The 12,754-nt window shown below is 44.0% G+C and overlaps 1 protein-coding gene across 2 annotated transcripts in view; it reads left to right on the top strand.

Annotated features, from left to right (window-relative positions):
- Window positions 1-2,195: 2,195 nt before the first annotated feature.
- Window positions 2,196-12,754, top strand: part of TBX20 (T-box transcription factor 20) — a 61,247-nt gene continuing 50,688 nt past the window's right edge. Inside the window, exons 1-5 of one of the 2 annotated variants that reach the window (XM_053897118.1) lie at window positions 2,196-2,842; window positions 6,185-6,440; window positions 7,480-7,644; window positions 9,602-9,697; window positions 11,352-11,460. In XM_053897118.1, the coding sequence (XP_053753093.1) occupies window positions 2,716-2,842; window positions 6,185-6,440; window positions 7,480-7,644; window positions 9,602-9,697; window positions 11,352-11,460 (753 nt within the window). In that variant the 5' untranslated portion in view covers window positions 2,196-2,715. The remainder of the gene's footprint in view (window positions 2,843-6,184; window positions 6,441-7,479; window positions 7,645-9,601; window positions 9,698-11,351; window positions 11,461-12,754) is intronic. The other variant, XM_019418154.2, reaches the window with a different exon arrangement.

The following is a 12,754-nucleotide window of genomic DNA, read 5'->3' as shown; positions in this document are numbered from 1 at the left end:
CAGAACTGGGCTTCGGCGTGGCCGTGGCAATTGAGACAAAAAAAAAAAAAGCGGAAGCTGATTGGAGGCAAGTCAGCTTTTCCCTCGCTGGGCCAGTTAAAAAAAAAAAAAAAAAAGGCCCTGTCATGAAATTTATTAAATTTATTAAAATTCCATTCTAAACCATTAGGATAATTAAGAAAAGAAACGGGGTTTCCTCTGTGTAGAAAAGTAATGGCAACTTTTAAAAATTGAGGTATAATTCCACAATAAGTGTTTGAAAACCAAACGTAGCCAACAAGATCTTTGCCACCCATTTGAAGCATATAATAAGTTCTAGACTGACCATGACATCACCCCCTGCGCCAATAAAAAGTTAAAAACAAAGAAAAACCCTCTCGTCAGAAATCTTCCCTTCTGAGATAGGGAAGGAACCCCTGTGCTCCTTACGTTCAAGAGGGATATGTCACTGGTGCAATGAGATGGGGTATATGCTGGGGGGCGAAGTGGCCTTCAACAGCAACCACGAAAGGTCTGGGTTGTTCAAAAACAGTCAAAGACTAAAGGCTTAAAAGTGAAAACTGATCCTTAGGCACACCCGGTGGCTTAGCCTCTATTCTTACTGAGGATGAAAATCCGAGAGCCTTTTGCTCTCAGCTGGCGTTAGCTCTAGGATCGATCTCCCCTGAACAGCCCGGACACAGCTGCAGGGCCAGGGTGTGACCAAATCGGTGGCCCGGAGTGCGGGTCCTGCGCATAGGTCTGCCCCTAGCCGGCTGGGCAGACTGGAAACGAGATGGTCCCCTCCATGCCAGACCTGGTGTTTCCCTCTCAAAAGCAAGTGGAGATACGCTACTCACGGTGCAAACCCCTTCCAGCAATAAAACCTATGATTTTACGAATTTCCCCAAATATCTGCACAAATACACTTTGTACATGAAGACGGATATCAGAATGCGTTTCTTACCACCTGCATGCAGCACCATGTTAGAAATTATTGATACACGTTGGCAAGAGTGGCTTAAATCACGACTCCCCAGATGTCATCATTTCATAAAAGTTCTCAACCTTTGACTTTTTTTCCACTGTAAGTTTATTTCAGGACGGCAGCGGGTGCAGTGAAGGGAGAAAAAGGTTGGTGGGAAATGGAAGATGTTTTCTTTTTCTTTAAAATTTTAAGACCCACCAAGAGGCTCCTAATCGCCAGACCGGCTGGCTGGAAAGGAGCGCAAATATTTACATGTACAGCTTGAGTGTGTGTGTCAGCCTGAGTTTACACGGCTCCTAGTGAAGCGGATTACCCTGCGAATTCGGAGAATTTGAGTTATTCAAGCTGAACAAGGCCAACAGGACGACCCCCATAAGGCCGTGGGAAGTCCTGGTCGCAACCCAGTTTGCGAAGGCAGATTCCCTGTCTACCAAGTTCAAGCATTGTAGATCTCCCACTCTCCCACTGCGTGTCTCCCGGTCCCCGCAGGGTGCACGCCCGGGCCCCCGCGCCGGCCCCGCACCTTCCCTAGGGTGGAGGTTCCACTCCACAGAGTCCCTTACGGGAACAGGAACAGCGCGTAAGTGGCGCACTGGTGTGCAGCGGGAGCCGTGGTTCTGAGAACAGCAGCCTTTGCTAAATGTCCCCATCCCTCCCTCAGCATATCTTTTGCAGGGCTGTGTATCTCCAGTCCCACTGTCAAGCAGACAGATTTTGGAGCCCAACGAGTGAGGGCACCCAGCCCTGGGAACTGCCCAGAGAGAATAGGACCTGGCCCGTACGTGGTGGCTCTGTGGCGCGGGTTTCCGCTCTACTTAAAGCTTCCCAACTTTCTTTTGGAACTTTGAGCACGCTCAAGAAAAAGAACGGAAGAAGCAGGAACTCCCCCAGGCTACTTCTGGTCTAGGTTCCCGCACTGGGCCACTCTCGGGATCCCGCGTCCTAGCCGCTTCAAAAATACCCCCTCCCAACCGCGCGCAAGTCCCTTCCGCCCTGGGCTAGGCGAGTCCGCGGCAGCTCGGTGGTGGCACTTTTTCCGAACGGGTGCCAGGTTCGCGGCTGGCTGCTGCGCGAGGCCGAGCGGGCACCGCGCCCGGGGCGCGCCCTCCCTACCCAGCCCGCTGCCCCGCCCCCGGCGGCGGAATCAGGAAGCGGTGACGTGAGGAGGCGCTGACTGGCTGCGGGCCTCTGGGATAGCTGCCGCCAGCAAATTAAGGCGCAGGGCTGCGAGCGCCCGGGCGCAGTGTCCTCCGCGCCGCGCTGTGCTCCGCACGCCGGCGCCGGTACTGTCCGGCGTCCGCCCCCTCGCTGCGGAGTTCCACCCGTAGCCTCCTTCCTGCAGCTTGGGCCGCTCCGGCTGTCCCCAGCGCGTGGACGGAGGAAGGACGCACAGGGGTGCCGCGAGACCCCCGGGTTTTGCGCGCCCGATGCTCATCTCCAGCTTCCGGCGGCGCAGCCTGTGGTCCTGCGGAGCGCCCCAGGGTTCGCGCGCCCGGTGGAGCCCGAGGCTGGTCCTCTTCTGTCCTCTCCGGCTAGTGGGAAGTCTCTGCGGCTGGAGGGCTTTGCAGTGAGGGACAGAGGGCAGTGGGGAGCTCTTGTCCGGTTGGGGCTGACTCATCTGGAGTTCCCGACTCCGCTGAGATTGCAATTGGAAACTTTGCGCTCTGTGTTGGTTTTTGTCTCCCTTGGGGAAGCTGGACGGCAGTTCGGCAGGCCCCGTGCGTGGCCAGGACCGCACACTGGGGGCCATGGAGTTCACGGCGTCGCCCAAGCCACAGCTCTCCTCCCGGGCCAACGCCTTCTCCATCGCCGCGCTCATGTCGAGCGGCGGCTCTAAGGAGAAGGAAGCCGCCGAGAACACCATCAAACCACTTGGTAAGTCGGGCTGCCCGACTGTCCGCCTAGGACAGGAGCGGGCCGCCGCGCATCTGTCTGTCCCTCTGTCCCCTGCCTGCGGGAGGCTTGAGAGGGTGGCCGCCTTTCCCTGCTCTAGGCAGCTTCTGATCTTCAGGCCACGGGCCCCACGCCGGGGTCGGGAGATTCTTTTCTTTGGGGGCTTCACAGACAACCGGTTTCGCATCTCGGATGTGCGCTAGCCACTGTCTCTACTTATTCATCTAGAATCCCCAGGTCAAGTCGTACTTGTGCAGGAGAGTGTGTAACTTGGTTGGTACCAAAACAATCAGAGATAGATAATTAACCCCTTTTAAGACTCAACAGAATTTACCATGCGTGTAACACCTGCGTGTGCATTTGATCCCGAGGAGACTCTTAGCGACTTAACAAGAAACTAGTTGGATTTTGTTTTTCCTTTGACTTGAATAAACAGAATTAACTCCTTAAAGCCACTGCCATATGCTGTAGAATAAGCCAGTTGTCCCCCCATGAACCGTTTTCTTCACAGAAGCTCCAAACTTATCAGTGAGACATCATTTTGTAACCGCCATCACTTTCAGTGGAGGTTGGCAAAAACATTAGCCAGTAACCATTTTCCAAATTCCTCAACTTTTAGCTATACTGTTTATTTAACAACCTTTACCATTTATAGAAGACACTAGGCTTGGAGTAAAGGGAAAATAGGGATTATGTTCCCCTCAGCACAAGTGAACTGTGTGGGAAAGAGACTGCTGGACTTGAGTATTTCAAAGTCCCTTTACAATTAACAGAGAAAGAAGTGTTCTCATCACCTCTTGGGTCCCCAGGAAAAAATTATTTTACATCCTGATCATCTGATAGCCCGAAAATGGTGAGAAACATCAAATAGCAAACTTAGGGTAATATATTTTTTGACTCTCCCCTGTGTTTTTTCTTTCTTTCTCCCTGTCCTTCCCAATACTTTAACATCCCACATCTGAAACAGCAATCCTAGTATGAAAGACAAAGGGTTAAAGATGAAAAATAAGAGGGCTGGGCAAAAAGGAAAGAAAGCTAAAACCCCAGAGCAACTTAGAACCAAGGAAAAGGAAACAGGAAGATCTCCAGAAAATATAATGTCAAAAAGTCTCCCCTGCAAGGTTTCACTCACTTTCCCTGGTTCTTCTCACCTGCCTGAAATCTGCCAAAAAAAAGAGGAAACAACCAATGAAACAAACCCAAACTGTTTGCAGACATATTAACCACCAATTTCAAAGTGATTTTGGTGGGACAGCCCAACATTATCCACTCCTATTTCGAAGGCCTCTGAATTCTTTATGAACTCCCCCATCACAGTTCAGTAGCTAGCAGGGAAAGAGCCCTTCGGGTTAATATTCCTGTCAGAATTACAGACAGCAGACTGGGAAACATGCCATTTTCAGTTCCACTGTCATTTCAGTATTGCTTTCTTTTCTATTTCTTTTCCTGAGAAAACTCGCTTTCTATCTCAATTCTAAACTATATAGCCACCACCTTCTCCCCCACCGCAAATACACAGTCTGTAAAATGAACCTCTTTCCCCTGGGCTTATGAGACGGGCTCTGAAAGACCCAGAAGGCATTCTTGTCCTTTCCAGGGGCTAGTAGTTCAACAGTGTAATTAGTGACTTTAAGCTGAGGACTCCCGCAAGAGAAACACCTAGAGGTTCTGTTACAGAGAATATGGTACTTTGGATGGAGAGGTGTGAGGTGTGGAAGCAATTGTGGGGTAGGGACTCAAAAGTGTATCAGGATTGCGCATTTCAACACGTAAAATTTATTTAGAAGAGCTGCCTTCCTTAAACCACTAGAGCATTTCTTTCAGATCTTTTTTATTGAGGTACCTTTGACACATAACATTGTGTTGCAGAAATTCGGTATCATTTTCTTCTTCCTCCACTTTCCCACCCTGGCTGTCCTTAGTCTGGGGCTTAGGGAGTCTACCTTTTCCAATTGTCAGAAAAATAAGAAAATTTCTGAAGCTACGTGTTAATTCTCTATAAAGACATCATGTGAATGTGTTTCTGAAAATATTTATTGAAAATAAGATTTTGCCCTGGCGTACTTTTTGTTCTTTGAACTTGAAAATTTAAGGCCAAGATACTTAATTTGATTATTCTTAATTTAAAATGTTACAGTGAGTTGGATTATTATTGTAAGAGAAGAAAAGGTAAAAATTCCCTGCTTCCTGCTTGCCTGCCCTAAGCCAAGGAGAAATATGGGAAATAAAATGCTTTATGTGATACATAACATATACATGTCTATATCTACATTTAGAACTTGTTTCAATTCCTTGGCACTTAGAACAGAGTTGTTTAGAGATCAGTTTCACATTACAGATTCAAGTAGTTTCTTTTTTAAGGGATACAAGATAATTGGGACAATTACAAAAGTCCCCCTGTATTCCATCAAAGTGACTGGTGTAGTCCTAGGCCCTTATCAGCTGTGGAGTAGAATGTTTGGTTCATAGGCAGTGGTATTCCAGCCTGATGGTGGATGGTGTTCTTCCTACTTTAAATACTCTGCTAGCCTGGGTTGAGGGTTGTTTCCCTCACTTCCAGGACCTTTTTGAGAGAAAGGGAGAAAAATACACACACTGCCCTCAAGACATTTTTTCACACCTGTTCCCAAACTGGCCTAGCGAGCCCACTTTTGTGATTTAATAAGCTATATGTTAGAGTCTTTTGTAAGATCTCAGGCTGGGAGGGGTATTGTAAAATTGCCCTGTTATTAAAGCCTAGCACACTGAGAGCCAGGCAGAGAAGTGAAGCGACTTGAGTTTTCGTTTTAACCGCATCCCCACTTTTCTTCCCTTCCCTTCCACCTTTCCTTTTTTCTTGTGGAGAGAGGGCTCAGGACGGAAGGGAAAGCTTCTCTCAAAGTAAGGAAGATGCTAACCTCTTCGTTCCCTTTGGTCTCCCTGGATAAAAGTCTCTCCTGGTTGTCAAAGAGGCAGGACTGGCAGGAGATCCCACAAGCTACAACGTCTAGAACTTGACAGGGATAACAGTAGGAATACTTGCTTTTCATCTTTCATGATCACCTCCTTTCCCTTTATGCACTCCTTACATTTGTAGTCCCCAAAGTGGCTTTCATAATGTTAGTAACAAGCCACAGTTCTAGAACTCATTTGGTTCGGTAAGCAAGCGCTGGGTATGTCATTCCATGAGAATTTATATAGTGATGGGTTATCACCGCCTTCTTGGAGTTTCTGAACTTCACTTTTCCAAAGTCGAGTCCAGTACCTGTTTGGGTTGTGCTGTTCTCCTTCCTGTGTCTTTGCTTGACAGCGTTAGCTGTCATTCTCCATTCTCTTTGCCTGCAGAACAATTTGTTGAGAAGTCCTCCTGTGCCCAGCCCCTGGGTGAACTGACCAGCCTGGATGCTCACGGGGAGTTTGCCGGTGGCGGCAGCAGTGGCAGCCCCTCCTCCTCCTCTCTGTGTACTGAGCCGCTGATCCCCACCACCCCCATCATCCCCAGTGAGGAAATGGCCAAAATTGCCTGCAGCCTGGAGACGAAGGAGCTCTGGGACAAATTCCACGAGCTGGGAACAGAGATGATCATCACCAAGTCGGGCAGGTAGCGATCCGTGGTGGCGGTGGGGCGCTTGGTGTGTAAGGGGTACAGGGATGACAGTGGCCTCGGGTGTTCACCGGAGCTGGGTGAAACCCCACTGGTCCAGAGCACCGAGAGGAAGCTTCCCTTAAGGAGGGCTTCTTTCTATCAACTTGCTTTTGGAAAGAGCTGCGAGACAGACTTCTGAGCATTTATTTGCTTTCTCAGGATCTGGCCATGGAAAACCCCATGGTGGCCGTGGCCTTGATGAGAGGGATGTGGGGACCAGTGATCTGCCATCTGGGAGGGCTTTGGGGTGGGGAGTTGGCATCTGGAGGGAAGCAGGAATCTTGCTGGGGGTGTAGGGCAGGCTGCTGGGTGCTTCCAGGGAGGCAAGTAGCTTCCCTTTTATTGGCCTCAATTTGCAAAAGCTGCCAGTTCCCATTAAAAACTAAAATTAAAACCTGCCCAGAGGAATGAAATTTGAAACTCACACTGTGTAGGATGGAGTGCTGGTGCGGCGGGCCCCCTTGGTGCCTTAGTGGGGCAGGCACGGGGTAGTGCATGGGGGTGCAGGTGGCTCCCCAGGCCTGGGACAAAGACTCTAAAGGTCAGTGGCCTGCAGCCCTGGTCACTCCAGCTCTGTAGACTCTGGGAAATACCCGCAGGGTCTCCCGAACCCAACCTGTCCTAGATTTCTGTGGCTGAACTGAGTTTTCTCCCTGCAACCCAAGAGGGTTGGGAGACTGGGTCTGCTCCAGAGACTTTGGTCTGGGGGAGTCTGACACGTTTGATAATACAGCATACGATTTTCCCTACTTGAAGACCTTCCAGTATTAAAAAGCAAAACAAAACTTTTCACGTAGCAAAGGGGACTCCTATGATGGTGACACCTAAAATTATGTAGGTGTGGGAGAAGGAGGGTCTCAGTACTCAAGTCTCTGTGGAAACAAAAAGGGTGTGGGGGTCAGTGGGGAGGGAGTAGGACCTCGCCCTTTTATTCAGTGATTCATTAGCCTCCAGGAAGGAGCTCCAGCGGATTCTCTTTGTCTCCTTGTGTCAGGAGGATGTTTCCCACCATTCGAGTATCCTTTTCTGGCGTGGATCCTGAGGCCAAGTACATAGTCCTGATGGACATCGTCCCCGTGGACAACAAGAGGTACCGCTACGCCTACCACCGGTCTTCCTGGCTGGTGGCTGGCAAGGCAGACCCACCACTGCCAGCCAGGTTTGTGCCTTCAGATTTTCGGGCAGAGCAAATGCAGTGCGTATGAACCCTGAGAGCAGAATGTGTCTGGCTGGTTGAATTCTAAGCAGTTCTGTTTTTACAGTGGTGAGCTCTGGTAGAGAGCATTCCCAGCCCAGAGGAGTGACTACAAAATATCTGAGAAAGGCAGAGTTTGTGCACAGACGGAAAGTCGTCTTTAATTGTTTCTTTTTTTGTAATTCATTTTCAAGCTTTCCTAATTTCAGTTAGAATATTCATTAGAGATCCAGACCTATTTCATATGGCACCCATCATTTCTAGTTGGCTGCTTAACACCAGACTGAATAAACCTGCTGCTGAAGTGGTTGCCCTAACATCCTTTGGAGAAGAGTGTATTTGAGTAAAGTGGTTGTTCGTAGTAAGTACTTCTTAGTAATATGGTAACATCTGCACACAATAAACATCATTTTGGTGAAATGCATTTGTTTTTGACCAGTAAGGGACTCAGAAATTTTACGTAAGAAAAGCAAACTCTTTTTCACCCCTTCTCCATAATAAGTTTAGTGGGTGGATGTAATTCAACAACAGGTTAATATTATTTTATGCAAAATGTTACTCAACATGTTAGGGATCATATATGTTTATTTTTGTGCTGTTCATTGGTAATGTTTTTGAAGGAGAACTCTGTTTAAAAAATCACATGCTGCTTTTTATTGTTGCTGCTTTGCCCAAATTAGCCTTCTAAGGGGGGGAAAAAAGCATATATTAGCTTATGCAAATAGTAATAGCTGAAGTTATAGGAATCTAACTGAATACTTTAATACAAGCAAAGGATATTAGCGGACTTTACAGTTAGGGTTCTAAAGCCAAGCCTCGCTGATTTTAAGTTGTTTTATGATTACCTAATTTTTGTAGTTTGTCGGAAGTTCCTATCAGAATGAATAATTTATTTACATGTACAGACTTAGGAACTCTGAAGTTTGGTTGATTCTTTGTAAGTATCTAGTCTGGAGTTTTAATCAAGGCACAGAATCAACACAATTTACACACACTAGTTCAGATGGAATATTAAGCTTACTTAGTCACTGATCACATTATTGAGCTTATGGTATGCTAAATACACTGGAGAAAAGATTAAAAGAAGCCTCTCAGACTTTTCCATTCCCACAGGAGACTAGGAAGGACATCTTCCCAACCCTTCCAAATCAGTATATTAAATAACATACTAAATAGCAGGCCTAAGACATTTTACAAAAATGTTACACCCATTTTTTTTTAAATAGAGCAAGATTCACCGTCTTATAGTTGGTACTAAAATGATTATATTAATATTCTTTACTATTTATCATTAAAGAGCTGATTCTTACTACTCTCAAGCTTACTTCCACACTTTACAAAATCTTTTTAAATGAGAGAGAGAGAGAGCGAGAGAGAGAGCGAGCTTTAGCAGTATTCTAACCATTTTTACAATCAAATCTTCTTTTTTTCTCTCCCCAAAGTCTTTCCTCTAAGAAGTTAATCCCTCTTATTTAGCATCTGTTTTCTTCCTATCTGAAGGTATGAGGAGCTGGTGCAGGCCAGCAGGACTTTGGAAATATGACATGCCTTGTTTATGTTACTAATCTGTTCTGGTTGGAGAAGGAAAGCACGTACCAATACACTATCTTAACTGAAGCATGTTTAAGCTATTGCTGGAATTTTAAGTCCTGGGGGACTTGAGAGAGGAGGGGCTTCCTGTATGCTTTTTTTCATTCATCTTCAGTATATTAATACTGATATTAAATAAAAGTGTTTATTGTGTTATAGGGTAGAAATATTCTACCAATTTTAAACAAATATTCTTTATTATTATTAAAACAAATAGTGCTGTGTTGTATAACTCTGTAAGGGAAAGGTGAGGAACATGGGAGGTGATAATTTTTTGTATTAATGGTAGAAGTTCCTTGTGGTTCTTATTCCTTGAAACATATTGTTTCAGACCAAAGTTTACCAGTCAGTTGTTCCTAACCAGAAGAAATAATACTGGACAGTATCATTTGATCTCCACAATGGCAAGATATATACATTATCTAAAGTAACGTTATCTTTTCTTTTTTTAAAAAATAATGTCATATTTTCATATAGGACCTTTTGTTGTCTTTAAAGCAATTGATATTTAAATAAGTTAGTCTTTATTATTGTGAAGACCCATGTTGAATTGATAAAGAAGGAACATTTCATGAACTTCTAGGACTTTAAATATTTTTGAACCTTTTTTGGTGGGGTAGGTAGGATGTGGTGCTGGCCAGTAAAGCAACTTCATATAGTGATAGCCTTGGAGGGGTATACTTGAAATGTTATGATGGTTGTATCATTAAGGAATATACTTCGATTGAAAGGCATTTTTAAACACTCCTCCAAAACCAACAGACAGACAAACATACACTGAAAGACTTTAAAGTTCTTATAAGGGTCTAGTAAGAATTTCTAGTGCTGTTAGTCTTTTTTGTGCTTTGCTTCTGGCGGGCTTTCACATTTCAGTACGGCTACCTAATTCTTCTGTTCTTAGTCCTGTTTGTGACAGAGCATGGCATAGACTTCTGGTTTCTTTTCTTTCTTTCTTTCTTTCTTTCTTTCTTTCTTTCTTTCTTTCTTTCTTTCTTTCTTTCTTTTAAAGAAACACTGCAAGTAAATGTTTTGTGATTTTTTTTTTTTCCCCACTGATGTTGCCCCAACCATAATATTTATGTTTGGTTAAAGATACAAAGATCCTGTATAAAATTGAGATATAAATAGCCTGTTAAATGGATAAAGGGATTTGTCCTATTAAATCAGGGATACTTCCTTTTCTTTCTTGAGTTCTGTATCTCCCCTGACTTCAGACAAGCTTATATCCAGTGGATACCAGAATTTGAATTTACAGAGTTATACTTTGTGTAATACTTTGCAGATAGAACAAATGGCCTACATCTAACTGTGAGTTTTCTTGCACGTAGCAGCTGATAAATGATAAATACGTGGTAAATACATTTTTTTCCCATCAAAGCTCCCCCCCCCTTTAAGTTGTATATGAATAAATACATTGAATAATATGAGGTTTACCCAGCTTTTTTTCACTCTCATCTAGTGGGCACTTAACTAGATAAAAGTCATAGTATTTAAGGTACTAGAAGAAATAACAGACTGTGATCTGTGAACTATTAAAAGTTAGGCAGTCCGCTGTAGTAAAATTACTTTGTCTTATATTTATAGACTTCTGCATCATCTTCAAGTTTAAATGAATGGGTTCTCTAGAATTGTTTTGTCTTTTATGTTCTTCATCCCTTCATTGTTCTTTTTACTTTTAACAGTATTTACACTAGGTACTTATTACACAATTAGTATAAGCTTGTCTCTCTTTTGAAAATACCCACAACAGTAATAAGATTTTATATTTTACAGAAACAGACCAGTAGTTGATTAGATAGATGGAACAATATTTGCCTTTTAAAAATGGCTTGCTGAACAGACAATAGAAAATTTATTAGGTAAAACCCCTTTTAGATCACTGGTACATAAAGAAACATGTTTAGATGTTTTAGATTTATTTTGATGTTGTTGTATTATTAAATTTGAGATTACGTGGGGCAAATAAAATTCACCAACATGAAGTTTTTGCATTCCTTTAGAATCAGAGTATTTTATGACCCACAGAGAACAGATTTTAAAAATATATTAAAGATTAACAAAATCTCTCATAATTTTCTTAGGCTGTATGTACACCCAGATTCTCCTTTTACTGGTGAGCAGCTGCTCAAGCAGATGGTGTCTTTTGAAAAGGTGAAACTCACCAACAATGAACTAGATCAGCATGGCCATGTAAGTACAGTGCCTTGGATTATGTGGATTCCCTGGGATGGAATGGAGGAGTCCCTCAAAACTTCCTCCCTCTAAATCTCTTCCTCCCCTCCCTCTCCCCATCCCATCCTCCATCTATGAGTCATTCATTGAAAACATCCATTTGTTCTTCAGGGAATTTTGTTTCCTCTTCTTAAGACATCACTTACAGGGATGCCGTGTGCCATTTCTATGCAAGAGAGTCAGGGACCTATGGCATTATGAATGTCCTAAGACTGCACCAACCAAACAAAGGGAATGTGCATTCTGGATGCTACTGTAGCCCATTCTTGGGTTAAACGTCTAGTTTCTGTCAGTGGTATGTTAGATGACACAGCATAGGGGGAATAGGACGGACATCTCCCTTGGGGGTTTCCCAAGGTGTGTTTATAGACCATGTTCATGGGAGACGCAATAGGACAAAAGGGTTTTATGCCCAAATAAACTTGACGAAGGGCTCTTTACTCATTATATACCCCTGCTGTAGAGAGTCTTAGGAATATTAAGGCACAAAGAAGTCTTGAAATGAAAAATAAAACATTTGATTTTATGTCATAAGGAGTTCATCAAAATATGGAAAAAGAGAAATTTGAATTCTGGGCTCATATCAGTAATTAATAGTACAAATAGCCATTGACGCATGGCTTTACACTTTTGGTAAGACTACTTTGTAAGGAATTGTGATGTTAGTCCATGCTCTTAAATAAAGATTGACATAAAAATTGTTTTAGATTTTATGCTAAGAAAACTTTAGACTTGCATACTTCTTTTTGATAAGAATACTGGGTTATTTGGTTTTGCCTCAATTGCCAGAAAGCACATTGGTATTTCACTGGTTGCTTCCCTGGGCTTAGATATTCTATAGTTATTCTCTCTCTTACCCCTTTATTAAGGCTCTTGTTACTTCAGGTTTTAGTTTTTATTGGATCTATGCACTTTAGAAGTTTCAGAACTTTTCTCAGAAAGGATGGTTATAAATAGATATATATTAGAGAGTTTTTTTGTTTTTTTTTTTTTTCAACGTTTTTTATTTATTTTTGGGACAGAGAGAGACAGAGCATGAACGGGGGAGGGTCAGAGAGAGAGGGAGACACAGAATCGGAAACAGGCTCCAGGCTCCGAGCCATCAGCCCAGAGCCCGACGCGGGGCTCGAACTCACGGACTGCGAGATCGTGACCTGGCTGAAGTAGGACGCTCAACCGACTGCGCCACCCAGGCGCCCCTATATTAGAGAGTTTTAGACATGGTTTCAAATTGGAAAATCAATTTCCAATG

The sequence above is a fragment of the Panthera pardus genome, unplaced genomic scaffold, assembly GCF_024362965.1.
Source record: "Panthera pardus isolate Hobbes unplaced genomic scaffold, ASM2436296v1 HiC_scaffold_8, whole genome shotgun sequence".
NCBI lineage: Eukaryota > Metazoa > Chordata > Mammalia > Carnivora > Felidae > Panthera > Panthera pardus.
Note: the sequence above shows the minus strand (reverse complement) of the source record. Positions and strands in the feature narration are given on the sequence as shown.